This window comes from Zootoca vivipara, chromosome 6 (assembly GCF_963506605.1).
Source record: "Zootoca vivipara chromosome 6, rZooViv1.1, whole genome shotgun sequence".
NCBI classification, from domain to species: Eukaryota; Metazoa; Chordata; class Lepidosauria; order Squamata; family Lacertidae; genus Zootoca; species Zootoca vivipara.
In genome coordinates this window covers 81198612-81216190 of record NC_083281.1, presented here as the reverse complement: position 1 = coordinate 81216190, position 17579 = coordinate 81198612, and the positions used below count along the sequence as shown (strand labels likewise).

The window sequence follows — 17579 nt, the reverse complement described above, 5'->3', positions numbered from 1 at the left end:
CAGTTGTGCTTCTTCTATGCCCAAAACCAGCCTGCAAAAATGTCATTTTCCTCTGCCTAGATTTGAAGCTTAGTCAACAAACTTTATGTGGACTTGTATCCAGGAGACCAAGTGGCCTATAATTTTTAGGCTCAGATCTCTCTCCATGTATTCTATAGAGGAATGATAATTCTGGACCACCACCCAATAGGAATAACCTCTGTCTGGTTAATGTCAGAGAACAACCTAGTCAAAATTGGAGCCCGCCAAGACGGGTTGAATTTAAATATTTCAGGCAGGAAGCGCATGGCTTTGCCTGTTGTCAGGTTTTTAAGTAAGCAACCAATCTCCTGAGATGTCAAAGGCGGCCAGTCAGGGAGTCCCATACAAAATGAGCCTTCCTCGATAGGTGCACTTTTGAACGCATTACTCGAGAGGAGAACCACATTGCAAGATTTGGAGAGGCTTCAAATTTCAACAGATGGACATGTTTCAACTCCAGGTTTGTTCTGGAAAGTGCAAATTAGACAGGTTCACGTTTATTTGGAGACAACCAGGTGTGATTGGACTGCTTTGGGCCCCTCAGCATCCACACGGCTGCATTTTGCACCAATGGAAGATTCTGAACTGTCTTCAAAGGCAGCCCCGCATACAATGCATAGCAGTAGTCAAGCTAGGACACAATTAGTACATGGATAGCCAGGTCTGACTGATCTGGCATATACCAGCTTAAGCTAAGGCACTCCTTCCTGGTAGCTTCGCGCACCGAATGACTCACCCAGTGTGGCCCAAATACGTAGCGTGATGCAGAGGTGCGCGCCCTCGGATATCTCTTTGGTTAACGTCTGCTCCATTCTGGAGCAAGAATTCGCAGGCTATCAAGGAGCCCTGATGGAGACAGATTAAATTGGGAGAGAGATCAGATGGGAGAAACTCCAGGTATTACCAAACAGACTTTGGCAAGTGTAATACGCATCCCTTCTTGCTAGAGAGCCCTGGGAGTTGTAGTTTTCTGAGGAGATTGCTGCCGCCCCCCGCCCCCCGCAGAACTCTTGGCATCAGAGCTACAATTGCAAGAGTTCTTTGGGAGACACCACAAAAGTTAAGTTGTACTTTTTAGCAGGTTTTCACAATATGAAGCTCTCTTTTTAATCAACTACTACCCTGTTTCTCATATTTTAAGACATACCCATAAAATAAGCCATAGCAGGATTTTTAAGCATTCAAGGAATATAAGCCATACCCCGAAAATAAGACATAGTGATAGGCGCAGCAGCAATGCCGGCTGCGGCAGGAGGAGGAGGAAAAAAATAAGACATCCCTTGAAAATAAGCCATAGTGTGTTTTTTTTGAGGAAAAAATAAATATAAGACATGTCTTATAATATGAGAAACACGGTATCTATTGCTGCTTCGTTGCTGTTCTTAACTTCGTTGTACATATGCGTGTGCGTGTGGATCAATAGATATTATTGTATTTTAATGTTGTAACCCCCCTTGACAGACAAATTAATCATAGTCCATTAACTTCAGTGGGCCTGCTCTGAGGAGGAGTAATGTGAGATAAAACCCAACAACAATATATAAAGCCCTTAACAACTTGGGATCCATGCACAGATTGTCTGAGGCCCAGGGCGGGAGTCTTGTTAGAATAGTTATAAACTCAAACAAAAAAATCAGTCAGTCCCTGGTGGCCCCCCCACAGCCGACTTAGGCCTCCGAGGCCCAAGGCAAGTGTATCAGGTGCCCCCCACCCTCCCTCTGCAGGGGGGCCTGGTCTTACCTCCATTTGCACCCATTCTACCATTTGGCGGGACTGGCACCATCGCCAGTGGGACATAATACCCATTCTGTATTTGTAAGAACGCGATCTTTCAGTGTGGCAGTGCCTACCCTTTGGAACTCCCTGCCTATTGATATCAGGTTGGGCCCTCACTGTACTCCTTTCGGAGCCTGCTAAAAACATTCTTGCCTACCCAGATGTCTACAAAGTTGATGCAAGTTTAAATCCGTTTTTAGTCTGCTGTTGTTTCAACTTTTCAAAAGTCTGTTAATTTTTCTTAGTGATGAATGTCTCTGTTTTATCTTTCTTCGGAAACTTCTTTGAGGTTTTATTTATTTGTTTGTTTGTTTTAAAATCAAGCGGCATATAAATTTTTTACGAAATAAATAAATACCACCGCCCCCACTGAAATAGCTGAGGCTTGCTAGCCTTACCCCCATTACAGCTTGGATCAACGGGGTTTTGTTCTCATCCTCATCGTTCACCCAGTTGACATCTGCCCCGTGCGCCAGGGCCTCCGCCATCACAGGCAAATTCCTGGCCCGCGATGCCTTGTAAACCAGCAAACCCGGGTGCAGCTCCCGCAGGTCCTCCAGATCGGAGGCCTCTTGCTCTATTTCAGCTTCTCCGCTTGATTCTTCTGAAACTTCACACTCTAACACAGGGCGAAAGGCAGAGAAGAAAAAGCCAGCATGAGGCATAGACATAGACCCTCTGTGACGCTCAGACCTGTTCTCTGGCCTCAATCGGAGCCAAGCCTGCAGCTATGACCTGAACAGCCCCACCTTCTCATTTGCCTAGGACCGCCCTATCATTTGCATAGCCCCACCTCCTGATTTATTTCCTTGCTTTGCACTGGAGCAGGCATACAGAACCTCAGGCCGGGCTAAGTAGCAGATGTGGCCCTATGGGCCTTTCTGATTGGCCCTCAGCACATAGCTGCCAAGTTTTCCCTTTTCTCGCGAGGAAGCCTATTCAGCATAAGGGAAAATCCCTTAAAAAAAGGGATAACTTGGCAGCTATGCCTCAGCATTCTCCCCAGGCCACACCCTTCAACCAGCCTGGGTTCACACCCTCCTTGAGTGTTTCGGCTTCACTGGAATGTGCCCTTGAGCCTTGATGGATGGAGGATAAGAGAGGGGGGGTGTGGGTGCATGAGAAGGAGAGGAAGAAAGAAAGAGAGAGTAGAAACTGTCCCACTGCACAAAAGTTAAAACTGACACCCCTGGCCCCGCCCACTTTTGTCCCTGGCCCTGCCCATCAGTGCCATGCGACCCCTGGAAGGTTGCCAGGTAGGGAATGTGGCCCTCGGGACGCAAAAGGCTCTCATGTCAGGAGCTCAAACTTATCAGATAATTGAAGTCAGCTATCATGGAGTACTTACCTTCCTCCGTGACGCTGTCCACCACCGAGCCAAACACTAGGACGTCAGTGCTGCCGTCGGTGCTGCCGCCCAGCCCACTGTCACTGCTCAGACCTGCGGGGCCAACAAGACACAATCCAAGGGCATTTTAATATGCAGGGAGGCACACACACACACACACAAGCATCTGGTACCCAGAGATAATTCCACTTAGCCAGTATGGACAGCACAGCAAGCGCCTCCCGTAGGGCTAGACTGCCAAGCTATTCTCCCTTACCTCCATCCAGGAGGAACGGCGACCCGCTCCCAGTGGGACCGTTACCACTGTCGCTCCATGGGCTGGCTGCCAGGGGGTGCGGCACAGAGATGTGGTTGCCACCTAAGTGGAAGGTGGACAGAAGTTGAGGGGGCAGTCATGGTCATAGGCACAGGTGGTTTTTCTGCTTTAAAAAAAATTATTTAAAGAAATGCAGCAGTCTAGAATGGATCTTGCTCTCCTTAAAGGGTGAATAGGAGAGGGGGACAGGAAAGAAAGCTGGCTAATTGTCCTTTTAAGCAGGGGAGAAAAAGGAGGCGGAAACCCATCCCCCAAAGCATAAAAAGGCCAAGGGGGGTAGGAAACAATAAAGGTGAAATGGGGAAAGAAAAGAAAAAACACTATAGGCTGCAGTTCCTGAAAAATACTTGGGGTTTTCTAGCCAATGCTAGTCCTACTCAGAGCAGAACTTAATTAGATACAACCCGTTGTGTATTTTTTTCCTCCAACCCCACCCTTTCTCAGTGCTGTTGCAGTGTTTTTGCTGCTGTTGCAACTCAAGATACACGCCCCAGATGTGGCAGAATGGAACGGCAAAGTCGGCAGCAAAGTCACCAGCAGCTTAGCTGTACTTACTGCGTGGCCCAGCCCCGGCTCCCGTGTCGAAGTACGAGAAAAGCGAATCCAGCTCGTCGGGGCAGAAGAGGGAATCCCGTCGGAACTTCCTCTCGAGGGTGGCAGCTGTGTGGAAAGAGCAACCCTTAGATGCTCCCTGGGTTTGCTGTTTGTGTTCTCACGCACACAACTTGTGCACATATGCACACCCACCCACAATATAATACAGCACATGGCTAAACTATGGAACTCACTGCCACAGGAGGCAGTGATGACCACCAACTTGGGTGGCTTTGAGACAAATTCATGGAGGATAGGGCTATCAGAGACAATGAGTCATGGGTGGCTCAGTTCTGCCTCCACAGTTGGAGGCAGCCATGCTTCTGAATACCAGCTGCTGAAAACTGCAAGAAGGGAGAATATTGTTATGCTGAGGTCCTGCTTTCAGTCTTCATAGGCATCTGGTTGCCACTGTGAGAAGAGGAGGCTGGACTACATCCAGCAGGCTCTTCTCAGGTCTTTAAATGCGGTAGGATTACAGAACGCGAACATTATCTGCAGAGTATGGGAGGTATTGAACTAAGTCCTATCACTGAACCAAATAGCTATATCCATTAATTTCAATGGGAGTATTCTGAGTAGGACAGCAATAACACCCTATATCATCCACGAGCCGTCTTGTACACCAGTGCTGTTCTTCTAACAAACCAAAAAAATGTGCAGTTTGAAAATCAGTGGTTAAGATTAGTGAGGTTTTGAAAGGTTCTGTCTGCCATCCTGATGCAAAACGGCATCCAGTTGCAAAAAAAAAACCCCTGCTCTCGGGATCTTGATGTCTCAGGAACTCCCATGCAGAGTTTAGCTATGCAAACTTAAGAGGTGTGTGGAATGCACAGCAAATGAACAACTTTGAAAAACTATATAGTAAATGTTCCTATATGATTTACCATATATATTATTACCAAGCTAAATCTCTGGAAAGTTATTATCTCAGTAGGGCCATTTTTCAGAGTGGACAGGGCTGTCCACCCGTCCATCTCCTGACAGTGCTAAGATCGGAGATATGCCTCTGTCTGCTGCTTTTAAAAGAGCAGGCAGAGGCTCACCTCCGATCTTAGCACTGTGGCCCCACAGCGCTGAGATGAGAGAGTGGAGAAATCCTGCTTGCACTCCGACACCTTATAGAATGTCGATGTGCTTTAATCTTTATAGGCCATTGGTCCAACCCAGCAGGACCCTTCTAAAACTCTGAATGTGACTTCTGAAAATGGCTAATGTGAAGTGAAACCAACAACAACACTGCATTACTGAACTGAGCCATCCCTTCTAGGAGACGGCACACGGAGAGAAGAAGGGCTGGCGTGTGAAAAAGGCAGTCCCTCACCTGAAGAGTGCGCTGCCGGTGATGCGTTTCCTGCTTCGTGCCGGTACTTCCTCCGTGCTGTGGGCGCTTTTGTGGAGCTGTTGCGCCTCTGGCACTTTTTCACGCTCCAGCGCCGGGGTTTCCTCTCATTCTCTGCCAGGGCCTCCCCAGTCGACAGCTGCTTCAGGAACTTCTTCTCCACGTATTTGACTTTGATCCATGCTTCTTTGTCCTGCCTGAGAGGGAACTCAGTTTCATGAAGAGCTCCTGCAGAGCACCTGTTTGGTTCGGCATCCATCTTGATTTGCTTGCACAAAGCTGGCGCAGAGCTTAGGTTGAGCCTTTGCTCCTTACCTTCCAAGTTCCGGACTGCAGAATCCGGGACCAGCAGCCATTTGACACCGGAAGTTGCGTCGATGTAACTTCCGGTGTCGCTTTGCCCTTCTATGGGCACGCAAAATGGCTGCCGGCGGCTTCAAAAGTCGCTTGTACGCATGTCAGGAAGTGCGCCGACGCAACTTCCGGTGTTGCTCCGCCCATCTATGGGCACCAAAATGGCCGCTGCCAACACCGGAAGTCACGTCTATGCACTTCCGGACATGCGTAGATGCGACTTTTGAAGCTGGCGGCGGCCATTTTTGGTGCCCATAGAAGGGCAAATCGGAAAGAAAAAAATGGCCGCCGGCAGGAGAAAATAACGGAGAAAAACGGGAGACGAAGTGAAACGGGGGACCACCCGGAAAAGGTAAGTAAAAAAGGGGTTTTCCCGGGGAAAACGGGAGACTTGGCAGCTATGTTTGCTCTGACTTGTTTATGGGGCTAGGCCACAAATTGATAAGAGGGGTGCATTGGGATCTACCGGCTGATCTCAGGGTTGAATATCAGTGGATCGGAAAGAGTTTACCTCCTGCTGGGTTAACAAGGTCAACAATGAGAAAGGGAGTCAGTTCCACTGTCAAACAGCTCTTACCATCAGAAAGATCTTCCCAATGCTTAATCAGAATCTCCTTCCTTGTAACTTGAAGCCATTGCTTCAGGTCCCAGGAGTAAACAAGCTTACTCCATCCTCCATGTGACAGCCCTTTAAATATCTAAAGAAGGCGATCATACCTCCTCTTGGTCTCCTCTTTACCAAGCTGAACATACCCAGCTCCCTCAACCATTCCTCATAAGGCTTGGTAGTACTCAATAACACCTGGAGGGCGATAGGCTCTCCATTTCTGGTCTAGAGGGTATTGCCCTTCAAGAGAGTCTTCCTGTCCTACACATTGCAGAGCCGAGAGGAGGCATCCATACCTTGAGCTGCCCGCGGTGGGCTTCTTGAGTCCCATCTCCTCACACTGCGCCTCGTAGATCTGGTTCATGGTGGCGTTCCCCAGCTCACACATCAGCTTTTAGGAAAGCAAGCAGAAACACAATATGTTAAGGGGGAAGAGATGCTCCCCTCCCCCCCGTCCGCAGCCAACTGCATTTACCCACAATTAGGGATGGCTGACTCTGTCAATTTCGGTTTCTGTCAGTTTCTCATTTTCTCAAACGGTGAAGAAATTTGTTCCAGTTTGCATTTAAAGGCGAAGTCACCAAATTCACATATTGTCAAACAATGTGGAAGAATATGTTTAGGGAAGTTTTTAATGTTTGATGTTTTATTGTGTTTTTAATATTCTGTTGGGAGCTGCCCAGAGTGGCTGGAGAAACCCAGCCACATGGGCGGAGAATGAATAAATAAATAAATAAATAAATAAATAAATAAATAATAATGCAGAAACACAACCAACCCTTGAAATTTGCACTTATCCACATTTTTCAACGCAGTCCTCAACAAATGAAATGTGAACAAAAGAAGGCATATATGTATATATATATATGATTACAATTTGCATTCGAATGCATACATTCATGAAAACAACATTTATAAAATTATTATTTTAGGAAAAATTGGGTTTTGCAAAAATTGTGTCAATTAGGGAAACTGCAGAATGTGTACGGTGGCAGAAATGGGCACAAAACGTTGACGAATTTTCATGAGGACTTTATATAAAAAAATTTAAGATTACAAGCTGATGTGGAAATGTGGAGAACCGAACTTATGACTGGGAAAATGAGGAACTGAAATCCCATCCCTGGCAGCTATATCAAGGAGAGCCAACATAGGCCCCTTCAGATGTTATGGGACTACAATTGCCATCACCCCCAGCTAGCATGGCCAATGGACAGGGATGATGGGAACTGTAGTCCAACGAAGTATATCAGAGAGCTCCCGTCCCACCCCTTCAAGAGGTGCATCCCATACAGCACAGGCCGCCCCCTCCCACCCTGCCACCTATTGGGAGTTTTGGCCTCTACCTTCAGTAACTCTGGCTCCCAGGAATCCAGTGTGAGCGACCGCACTTTGGAGCAGTGGACCCCTAAGCTCCTGTAGGGAAGGGGGGGACACAGACAGAAAGGAGAGTGGTTGTACAGTTCAACAGCTGTTTGGTACATACACACACAAGGGGGCACATATTAATCAGCATGTCCACAGGATTTCTGCACATACAGCCAGTCTAGTACAGGGTCAGTGGTTAGAGCACCTGTTCTGGGTGCCGGTTCAATCCCTGGTGCCATGCTTCTTCTGGCAGAGGCATTATGCCTCTGAATACCAGCTGCTGGGAATTGCTGGTAGGCAGGGCTGCTCTTGTGCTCATGTCCGGGAGAAGATGGACCAGCTTTGGCCTGATCCAGCAGGCCTGTCTTATATTCTTATCTCCAGGTAGAGCTAGGAGTGTCCCTTCTCTGAAATCCTAGAGGACCCCTGCCAGGATGGAAAGATACATACAACAGAGGAATGGCTGATAAAATTACTGGAAATAAATAGAAAATTGTCTAGTAGCACGTTAGAGACCAACTAAGTTTGTTCTGGGTAAAAGCTTTCGTGTGCATTCACACTTCTTCAGATACAGTGAGTGGTACCTTGGGTTGTGGACCCGATCCATTCCGGGGTGCCGTTCGCACCCCGAAAAGTCCGCAACCCGAGCAGCGCTTTCACGCATGCACAATAGAGCGCTTCTGCGCATATGTGCGCAGCGGAACCCGGAAGTAAACACTTCCGGGTCCGCTGCATTCGCAACCCGGAAAAATGCAACCCGCAGCGGACGCAACCCGAGGTATGACTGTACACATCCACACGAAAGCTAATACCCAGAACAAACTTAGTTGGTCTCTAAGGTGCTACTGGACAATTTATTTATTTATTTCAACTGCGTCAGACCAACACTTACCTGAATATAAAATTACTGGACTTAGCTGAGATGGCAAAATTAACATGACTAACATTTATTAAGGATTGGAAACTTCTTTGGGGCTTTTTGCGTGAAAGAGAAAATGAACTTGCACCATCTGGATTTGAAGAGTGAAAAAATAAGGACTTATAGAAAATACAACCGTTGGGTGTTAATGAGTGAATACTATATTTAGATGACAGACAAGAGAACTGGAAGTCTTTTAAAATCTTTTTTCCACTTTATTTTCTCTCTCTCTTTTCCCCCCTCTCCAACCCTTTTATTCCCCCCTCATTTTTCTTCTTTTTGCTCCTGTTCCTTTTAGATTAGATTGTTTTAAAATATATCTTCTATTCTGGTGTATTATAAAAATATACTTTGTATTGGGTATGAACATTTGTATATCAAGTATCAATAAAAATACCAATAATTAAGAGGACCCCAGCCAGTCAGTGTAGTGCAGGCATCCCCAAACTGCAGCCCTCCAGATGTTTTGGCCTACAACTCCCATGATCCCTAGCTAACAGGACCAGTGGTCAGGGATGATGGGAATTGTAGTCCAAAACATCTGGAGGGCCGAAGTTTGGGGATGCCTGGTGTAGTGAATACCAAGCTAGATGGACCAGTGGTCTGGACAGAAAAGGCATGCCATTGCCCTTTCTGTGAGTTTCTCAGATGGCTTATGGATGGCTTATTGGAACAGGATATTTGAACTGATGGACCTTCGAGTCCAACAGAGCAGGGCGATTCCGTTGCCCTTGTGCCCCATTTGCTGGGATCCACTCAGCAAGCTTACCTGTGAATCCCTGAACATTCAATGCATAGTAAGATGCCCAAGTTGATGCTGGCCCAGCGGGGGTCGGCTTGCCCACAGTCGCAGCACTGGTCATTGCCTGGGATGCTCTGCACCCTCTGCAGGATGCTTTCACCTTTGGCACTGCGGTCCCGCGAGTCAGTAGCCGAGTCGATGCTGCTGGTGGAAGGAGAAGCTGTTCGGTCCAGTCTCTGGAAAGAGGCACAGAGGGGGATTGAGCAAGCACAAATGAAAAAAAATATCTGCTGGTGTTTCTTGCGGGGGCGGGGAGGAGTGGTTTCCAGTAGTGGCTGGGTTCCCGTTGAGACTGGTAGGGCAGAAGGCAGGGAGCCCAACAGTAGGTGGCGCCAGAGCCAAGGACAGGCAGAGACAGAGCCATTGGCAAGAGGGGCTACCCTCAGATTGGTTGGAAGTCAGAAGGCAGGTAGACAGGGGCTGGCTGAGGGCAGACTGAAGTTGGTGGGGCAGTGCCCCCTTTGCCCCAATGAAATGAATTTCTTTTTCCATTTGCCCCAAGGAAATGAGGCTCTTTTGCCGTTTGCATCCACCATGATGCAAAATGAAAGAGTCTTATGTTGTGTAGTTGTTAAAGCATTGAACGAGGACCTGGGAGACTAAGGTCCAAATCCCCACTCAGCCATCAAGCTGGTTGGGATAAACTTGGGCCAGCCACCACCTCTCAGCCTAACCTACCTCACAGGGTTGTTGTGAGGATAAAATGGGGAGTGGAGGGAACTTTGCGTGCCACCTTGAGCTCCCTGGAGGAAAAGTGGGATAGAAATGTAATGAGAGTGATGACAATGATGATCTTATCATCGTCATTCTTAATTGTTCAAATTGCAATTCGGGGGACAGGATACAGAAAATTCTGTTCTACTGCAGTCTATCACTTGCAGAAAATGCAACAGTGTCAGTCACCCTGTTTCAAAAAGTTAAGATTCTCTCACAGATGAATTGCATGTTACTTTCCATCTTAGTAGAAGCATTACAGGCACTCACAGTTTCTGGCATGTGCAATGAAGCTCTACCACCAGATGGCTCTACAGGCTAATTCCTAGAAAAACACATTTGGCTTTACGTTCATCCTCCTCCTACCATGATTTTTCCCTGCTCTAGAACTCTGAGTCAGCCATTCATTTTAAAGAGGGGGCCTTGAAAAATAAAAAAGAGGGGCATGCCAAAGAGCCAGTGCCACGGGTTCTGCCGACTGACTCCATTGCAAACCAAGAGAGAGGTGAGCAGTGATTCCTGCATTGCAGGGGGGTTGGACTAGATGATCCTTGGGATCCCTCCCAACTCTACAATTCTCTGAGAGACAAAGGGATCTTTAACGCCTCCTGCTCCAGCTTGAGAACAACAAATAAAGGATTAAGCAGAGGTATGATTTTTTGACTTAAGTATGAGAGCCGAACAGGCGTCAAAAGCAAAATGCTGGTCTTTGCGTGGTGCGAGTGCTCTGGTCTGACAAATTGCAAATAAAAATTTTAAAGTAAATAAACTGATCCCAGATTTGTCTTTTAACCTTTACTGTGAATTTTGTCCACCTAGTCACCCCTATTAGGATGTTTTCATATCAGATACAAATTACTGATTTACTGAACCTAATTTATGTTTTGCAAAACAATACACAAACCGAAACACAGCCAGCGTTTGGCATTTACACTTTTCCAGATTTTGCAATGCAGTTCTCCTGCCAAGGAATTTGCTCCCCATAAAATGCATACACTCGGGTGAAGCATGCATAACGTGGCACATATTGGTGAAAATAGCATTTAAACATACATTACATTGGGAAAACTGCTTTGCAAACATGTGGCAAAATTGCATGCAAATTTAAAAGAAATTTGGAGGGATTATTGGGTTATTGTTTTTGTTTTGTTTTTATATATTGTGATCTTTTCTGTGAACCACCCTGAGACCTCCGGGTATAGGGCGGTATATAAATTCAATACATAAATAAAAATAAAATAAATAAAAATGTTTAAAACGCTGGATTTCCACAAGGCCTTATTTTTTTTTAAAAAAATCACAAACTAATGTAGGAATGTGGAGAACAGAATATAAGATTGGAAAGGGAGGGGGGAAATGAGAAAGTGACAGAAACGAAAATCGCATGTCCTTACTTCAATGTAGCAGCTGTCGGGACTCTCTCGATAGGCAGAGGCGATGCTAGCTTGAACCGCTTGGATCCACGCCTGTCGCAGTTTCTCTGAGTCGGCCTGCAGCATGCAGCTCCTGAAAGGGAAGAAGAATAACCAGGCTAGGGCTGAGCACCAGTGAGAATAGCTCAGTTGGCAAAGCACGAGACTCTTGATCTCAGGGTCGTGGGTTCAAGCAAAAGATTCCTACACTGCAGGGGGTTGGACTAGATGACCCTCGTGGTCCCTTCCCACGCTACCATTCTATAAGTCGAAAGAGCAGGGTGTACTTAAGCCCGGAGGAGATTGAGAGGGGACATGAACCTGGGAGAGCAGGGTTCAAACTTCCTCGGAGGACAAGTAGGAAATAAATGCCACACATAAATAAACAACCAAAAAAGGGCTGTTGTTAACACACCATGAGGGCAGCAACAGAAAAGTAGCTGGCTGTACCTGATGCACACATGCCTTGGAAAGATCGACTTCCCCAGTGTATGATGGAATATCAAGCCAAGGAACATCAACCCAAAATGTTATATGGGAATGGAACAGAGGCAGTGCTTGGTAATGGAATCTGGTGTGTGGACCACACTGATTTGGACCATTTATCCAATGTGGTTCATGATCCGCTCCTGGACTGGATCAGGAGACTCCACTTTGGAACCCAACTAGACATTGCGTCTTGCTTGTGGGCTTCCTGCAGGCATCTGGCTGGCTACTGTGAGAACAGGTTATGGGACCAGATGGGCCTTTGCTTTGGGCCTTTTATAAAAGCTCCCCTAAAATTTATACACATGCAGATCATCTCTTAAATAGCACCTAAGTAAACAATGCCTAAGTAAACATAGCACCTAAGTAAACAATACCTAAGTAAACATAGCACCTAAGTAAACAATGGAATCTGCTACTGAAAGATGTAGTGATGGCCACAGATTGGGGGGGGGGGATAAATAATAAAATTATCATTGTCATTATAATTATTACCAGCTTGAATGGCTTTAAAAGAGGATAAGAAAAACTCATGGAGGAGAGGGCTATCGATGGCTACTAGTCACAATTAAAAGAGTGCTGTTACAGACTTCCTTTTGGGTAATCTGGTCAACCACTGTGAGAACAGGAAGCTGGACAAGATGGGGCCCTTGGCCTGATCCTGCAGGCTCCTCTGATCTTGCTCTACGCTTCACATACAGAAGGTCCCAGGTTCAATCCCCGGCATCTGCAGGCAGGTCTGGGAGAGAACCCTGTCTAAAATCCCAGAGAGCCATTCAGTGTAGAGAGCATTGAGCTTTGTGGGCCAATGTTCTCACCTGGCCTAAGGCACTTCCTGTGTGATGGCGCTATAGAAATAGAATAGTCATAATAGTCCATTCCAGAAGTCCATCCGACTTCCAAAACGTTCGGAAACCAAAGCATGGCTTTTGATTGGCTGAATCCTGCAGCCAATCGGAAGCCACAGAAGCCCCACCAGACATTCGGCTTCCAAAAAATAGTTCGCAAACCAGAACACTCACTTCCGGGTTTGCGGTGTTCGGGAGCCAAAACGTTCAAGAACTAAGCTGTTTGAAAACCAAGGTACGATTGTAATTATAATGCACTGGAAAAAAAGAAAGAGGAGACTTGCACAACCTACTTAGTGGGGGAGACGACTTCAAAGCAAAACCTCCTCTCGATGTCTTCACAGGGCTTGACAGTGCAAAGCCTGAGGTCCTCCACCACCACCGTGAGGACATCCTGAACAGACAGAAATGGAGCGAGCGAGTTAGCGGCATTGCAATGTCCTGCCTGTGGCTGCAAATAAACAAGTGTGTGGAAATGGTTGCCTGTTTTATAAGCTGTCTTGGTTTTCCTTGAGCTTTCAGACCAGAGGCAGGGAACCCTTTCCAGACAGAGGGCCTTATTCCCTTCTGGAGGGGGGGGGAGCTACATGACAGGGGTGGGTGGGGCCAGAGGCAAAAGTGGGTGGAGCAATGAATGGAAACCTTACCTTTGTACAGGTGCCTAGTTTCTACACACACACACACACACACACACACACACACACACACACACACCTCTATCTTCTACCCAGGCAAGCAAGAGAAATGATCAGAGTTCAAGGACACTTTCCAGGCAGGGGAAAACAAGGACAGTGAGGGGTGTGGCCTAGGGAGATTTACGAAGGCCAGGCAGAGAGGTTTGGAGGGCCAGATTCAGACCCCAGGTCTGAGGCTCCCCTTCCCTGGTCTAAAGCCTTAATGCTGCGCTGGAAGGGGAAGAAGGGTGAGGTGGGGTCACTGGGTGCCGGACAGTGAGCCCCCATGGCCTGCTACTAGCCCAAGGGCTCATGGTTGCACATCCGGTTGAATGAGCGTGCATGGCTACCAACCACAGTATGATGTTGGCGGAAATACAGATAAGGACTCTGTCAGCAAAAGGAGACAATAAAAGCCGAGTTTTCCATTTTTTCTGAAAATAATGAGCTAGGGTTCAAAGCACATGCTGTTTGCATGGGGGGGGGAGGGGACTGCTGCTGCTACCATTTTTATTACCCAGGGCTAAAGGCTTCCACAAAAGACAAGGGATACATTCCCCCAATAAATTACATATACTTTCATATAGGAAGGCTGTTGGAAGATTTGCCTACAAAATATTCTTATTTTCATTTTGGCCCTAATTTACATGGCATGCATAGGGGTAAAGCAGAACCATTAGATTCTACTCTGGAAAATTTGGAAGACACCAATACTGAATTATTATTATTGCTGTTGTTTATTATTAGATTTATTACCCACCCTTCACCAGCAGGTCCTAGGGCAGATTACAACTAAAATTCAGTATTACAAGCAGTTAAGACAAATCACAGTCACAAGAATAGGGCGGGTCCCTCAAAACACACACGTGTCAGGCATCAAAGGCCAGGGTGAAGTGGTGAACATTCAACATTCAACATTCAACATTCACCAAAAGCTGTATGGTGAAGAAGCCAGAAGCACCTCTGGGGGAAATCCCACCCACCCAACTCTTCTCTGTGCATGTACAGAGTGGGTTGCAGCACCAAAAATTAAAATGGATTCTGCGACCGGCTCTGAACATATGAAGAGAGGCCTAGTGTGGAGTCATCCAATCTGTCCGATCTCTCGTCCTAGCCATAGGATGGCTCGACAATCCCCTGAACGTAAGACATCAAGAGAAGCCAGCTAATCCACTAATGTCATCAGAGGCAAACTGACTGACCTTTAGCTTCTTCTGGTAGACCAGCTGGCTGTTCTGTATGGAGAACCATCTCCTGAGGAGGAAGGAGAGGGAGAGAGAGAGAGAGAGAGAGTTGAGAAAGGGGGTGAGGATAATTTGTATTTATTTATTTATTATATTGATATATTTCAGCTTTTCCTCCAGGGAGCTCAAAGTTGGAATTCAATGGAATAGAATATTCTGCACCATAAATTGTAAGCTGGAGAAATAATAATGATAATAATAATAATAATAATAATAATTTTCATGGGAGAAAGGTGGGGTAGAAATACAATTAAATCCTCTTCCCAACATTCCTATCCTCCTTTTCCCCTGGAGAGCTCCCGGTGGCAGGGCACAGTTCCTTCCCCTCCCCATTTTATCCCCCCAACAACCCTATGAGGTAGGTTAAGCTGAGAGACTGTGGCTGGCCCAAGGCCACCCAGTGACCTGCAGTGAGTGGAGATTTGAACCCTGGTTCCTCAGATCCTAGTTCGACACTCTAACCACTACGCTGCCACAAAGGTCTCTCTCTCTCTCTTCCTCTTCCTCTCTCTTTCTCTAGCAGTCATGGCTTTTCTGGAAACACACTGATCCCAACGTACCGGTTCCAGGTCTTGAACGCGTTGCTCGCTCTCTTGAAGAGGTACCCTTCCATCACCACCCCATTGGGGGCATCGACGTTGAATTCCACTTTGGAGTCATCGTAGGAGAAGTCCTAGAAGCCCAAGGCAAGCAGAGATGTGCCATCAACAGGGATGAGTGAATCTGTCAGTTTCCATTTCTCTCCGTTCCTCCTTTTTTTTCACCCTTCAGCTTGCCATACATACACATCAGTTTGTGACTTGCTTTTTAAAAGACAAGTCCTCATGAAAATTCAGCAGCCTCTTACCTCATAGTTTTCCTACGAGATGCATCTTTGCATGCAATTCTGCCTAATTTGTCCAAAGCAACCCCTCCTAATAATACTGCGTTTTTATGTGCTGCCTGCACTCTTTACACCTCATGTGTGCATTTCGAGGCACACGACTTGGCTTGAGAACTGCACTGCAAAGGTTGGAGAAGTGTGATTCTTGAAGGATTATGTTTCACTTCTTCCCAATCTCGACATGTGGCCCTCCTATATTTTAAGGGAAGGGTTGCAGATCACCGCCAGAGCATTTGCTCTGTGTTGTTGCTGTTGAAATTTCTATACCACCCTAAACCCGCAGGTCTCAGGGTGCGTCGGAAAGTCCAAGATTCATTCCTCAGCATCTCCAAGTGGGGCTGGGAGAGATTCCTGCCTGAAACCCTGAAGAGTCACTGCCACTCAGTGTTCTTCAACCTCAGTTTCTCATATGTTGTTGGACTACAACTTCCAATGTAGCAGGGGCCCAAAGGGCCACAATTAAGGTGATAATGTAAATCCTTATAAATATTGGAATATGCTTATATTAGAAGAGATGGTAACCTGATGCTTTAAAGAAACTGATGGGATAGAAGGTCAGCTGATACGTCAATCACAAAGAAGCAATTCATAAACTAGAACAGAAGTTGTTACATGGTACACGTAACGCAGGTTCCCAACACGCATACTAACTCACAATGTAACATATTACTGAGAATCAAAGTTTAGTTAGCGATGCTTATTGCGCATGCGTATTAAACATGAAATGAGGTAATGATGAATATTAAATATAAAATGATGTAATAATGATTTATATGATTGGTTAAAACCAAAATCCTTTGTCTGAAATGTTATAAATTCCTCTGCGCCTACGTTGGACGGGGTTGCAGTTTTGCGAAAAGATTCGACTGTAACCTTATTGCTTTGCAATAAACAAAATGGACTCCTGACCAGGCCCGGCTCTAGGTAGACCCCCAGTGGCGCAGGGCACCATGGCGCCGGCCCGCCAGAAAGGCGCCGCGAGCTGCGCCCGCCCGCTGGCCGGCCGATCCGCCGGTCCGCCGCGCAGCTGCGCCTGTGGGAGCCGCACTGCGCGCAGGGCCCACCCGCCCACCGCGCTGGGAAACGGGGTGGGAGGGCGCCGGAGAGATCGTGCTGTGCCTGCCCGCCCGCCCACCACTGCGCCCACCGCGCTGGGAAACGGGGCGGGAGGGCGCCGGAGAGATCCGGCGCACCACAGCGGCAGGGGCGTTTAAGACGGCCCTGCTCCTGACTCCTCTTGTCTCTGAGTTTATTTGGCCTAACTCGGAAGATAAGCCATATTTTGGCTTGCAACACCATCATCCACAGCCAGCTTAGCTAGGGATGATGAGATCTGTAGTCCGCCTGCGCATGGGGACTCAAGTTTAAAGAACGCTAGTGTAAGCGATACTGAGCCAGGTAGCCTGTCTTGGGATAAGGCCACTTCCTCCATCCCTGTGAGCAGGAGAGGATGGGTGGTCAGGCTCTGGGCCTAGCCATCTCTCGTTTGAGAAGCCAGCCGCTGAAGAAGTATTTTGAACTTGGAGCTTTATTCAAAGTTTTGGTGTTAAGACATTGCACCACCGCCTCCCTTATCTGTGAAACAAATGCCACCATAGATGACGGGGGGAGGAGCTCGGTGGGGGAGACTTATAGGCCAGGTCGGCTTCTGTATAATTGGAAGCTCCCTGGCTCTAATTGAGCGCCAGGCTGTCTTTCTGAGGCCATGACTCATCCCACTGCATCCCTTCATCTCCTGTCCGCCTTCTTCCCTTTATTATGACACCTTCCTGGTGAGCCAGCATCCCCCAGCATGGAAATAACTCATCCTAATGAGAGTGAAGTGCATGTTGCCTAGCAACCAGGCTTCGCTGGGGCCTATAATGCGCCGA

General features: G+C 47.1%; 1 protein-coding gene across 1 annotated transcript in view; it reads right to left on the bottom strand.

The window, feature by feature from the left end:
• Window positions 1-17579, bottom strand: part of ACAP3 (ArfGAP with coiled-coil, ankyrin repeat and PH domains 3) — a 149107-nt gene that overhangs the window by 20995 nt on the left and 110533 nt on the right. The window contains exons 11-23 of the mRNA XM_035117469.2: window positions 15386-15498; window positions 14784-14835; window positions 13201-13301; window positions 11556-11667; window positions 9415-9623; window positions 7705-7774; window positions 6655-6749; window positions 5380-5594; window positions 4017-4121; window positions 3402-3503; window positions 3146-3238; window positions 2196-2416; window positions 758-867 (exon numbers count right to left, since the gene is read on the bottom strand). Of these exons, the coding sequence (XP_034973360.1) occupies window positions 758-867; window positions 2196-2416; window positions 3146-3238; window positions 3402-3503; window positions 4017-4121; window positions 5380-5594; window positions 6655-6749; window positions 7705-7774; window positions 9415-9623; window positions 11556-11667; window positions 13201-13301; window positions 14784-14835; window positions 15386-15498 (1598 nt within the window). The remainder of the gene's footprint in view (window positions 1-757; window positions 868-2195; window positions 2417-3145; window positions 3239-3401; window positions 3504-4016; window positions 4122-5379; window positions 5595-6654; window positions 6750-7704; window positions 7775-9414; window positions 9624-11555; window positions 11668-13200; window positions 13302-14783; window positions 14836-15385; window positions 15499-17579) is intronic.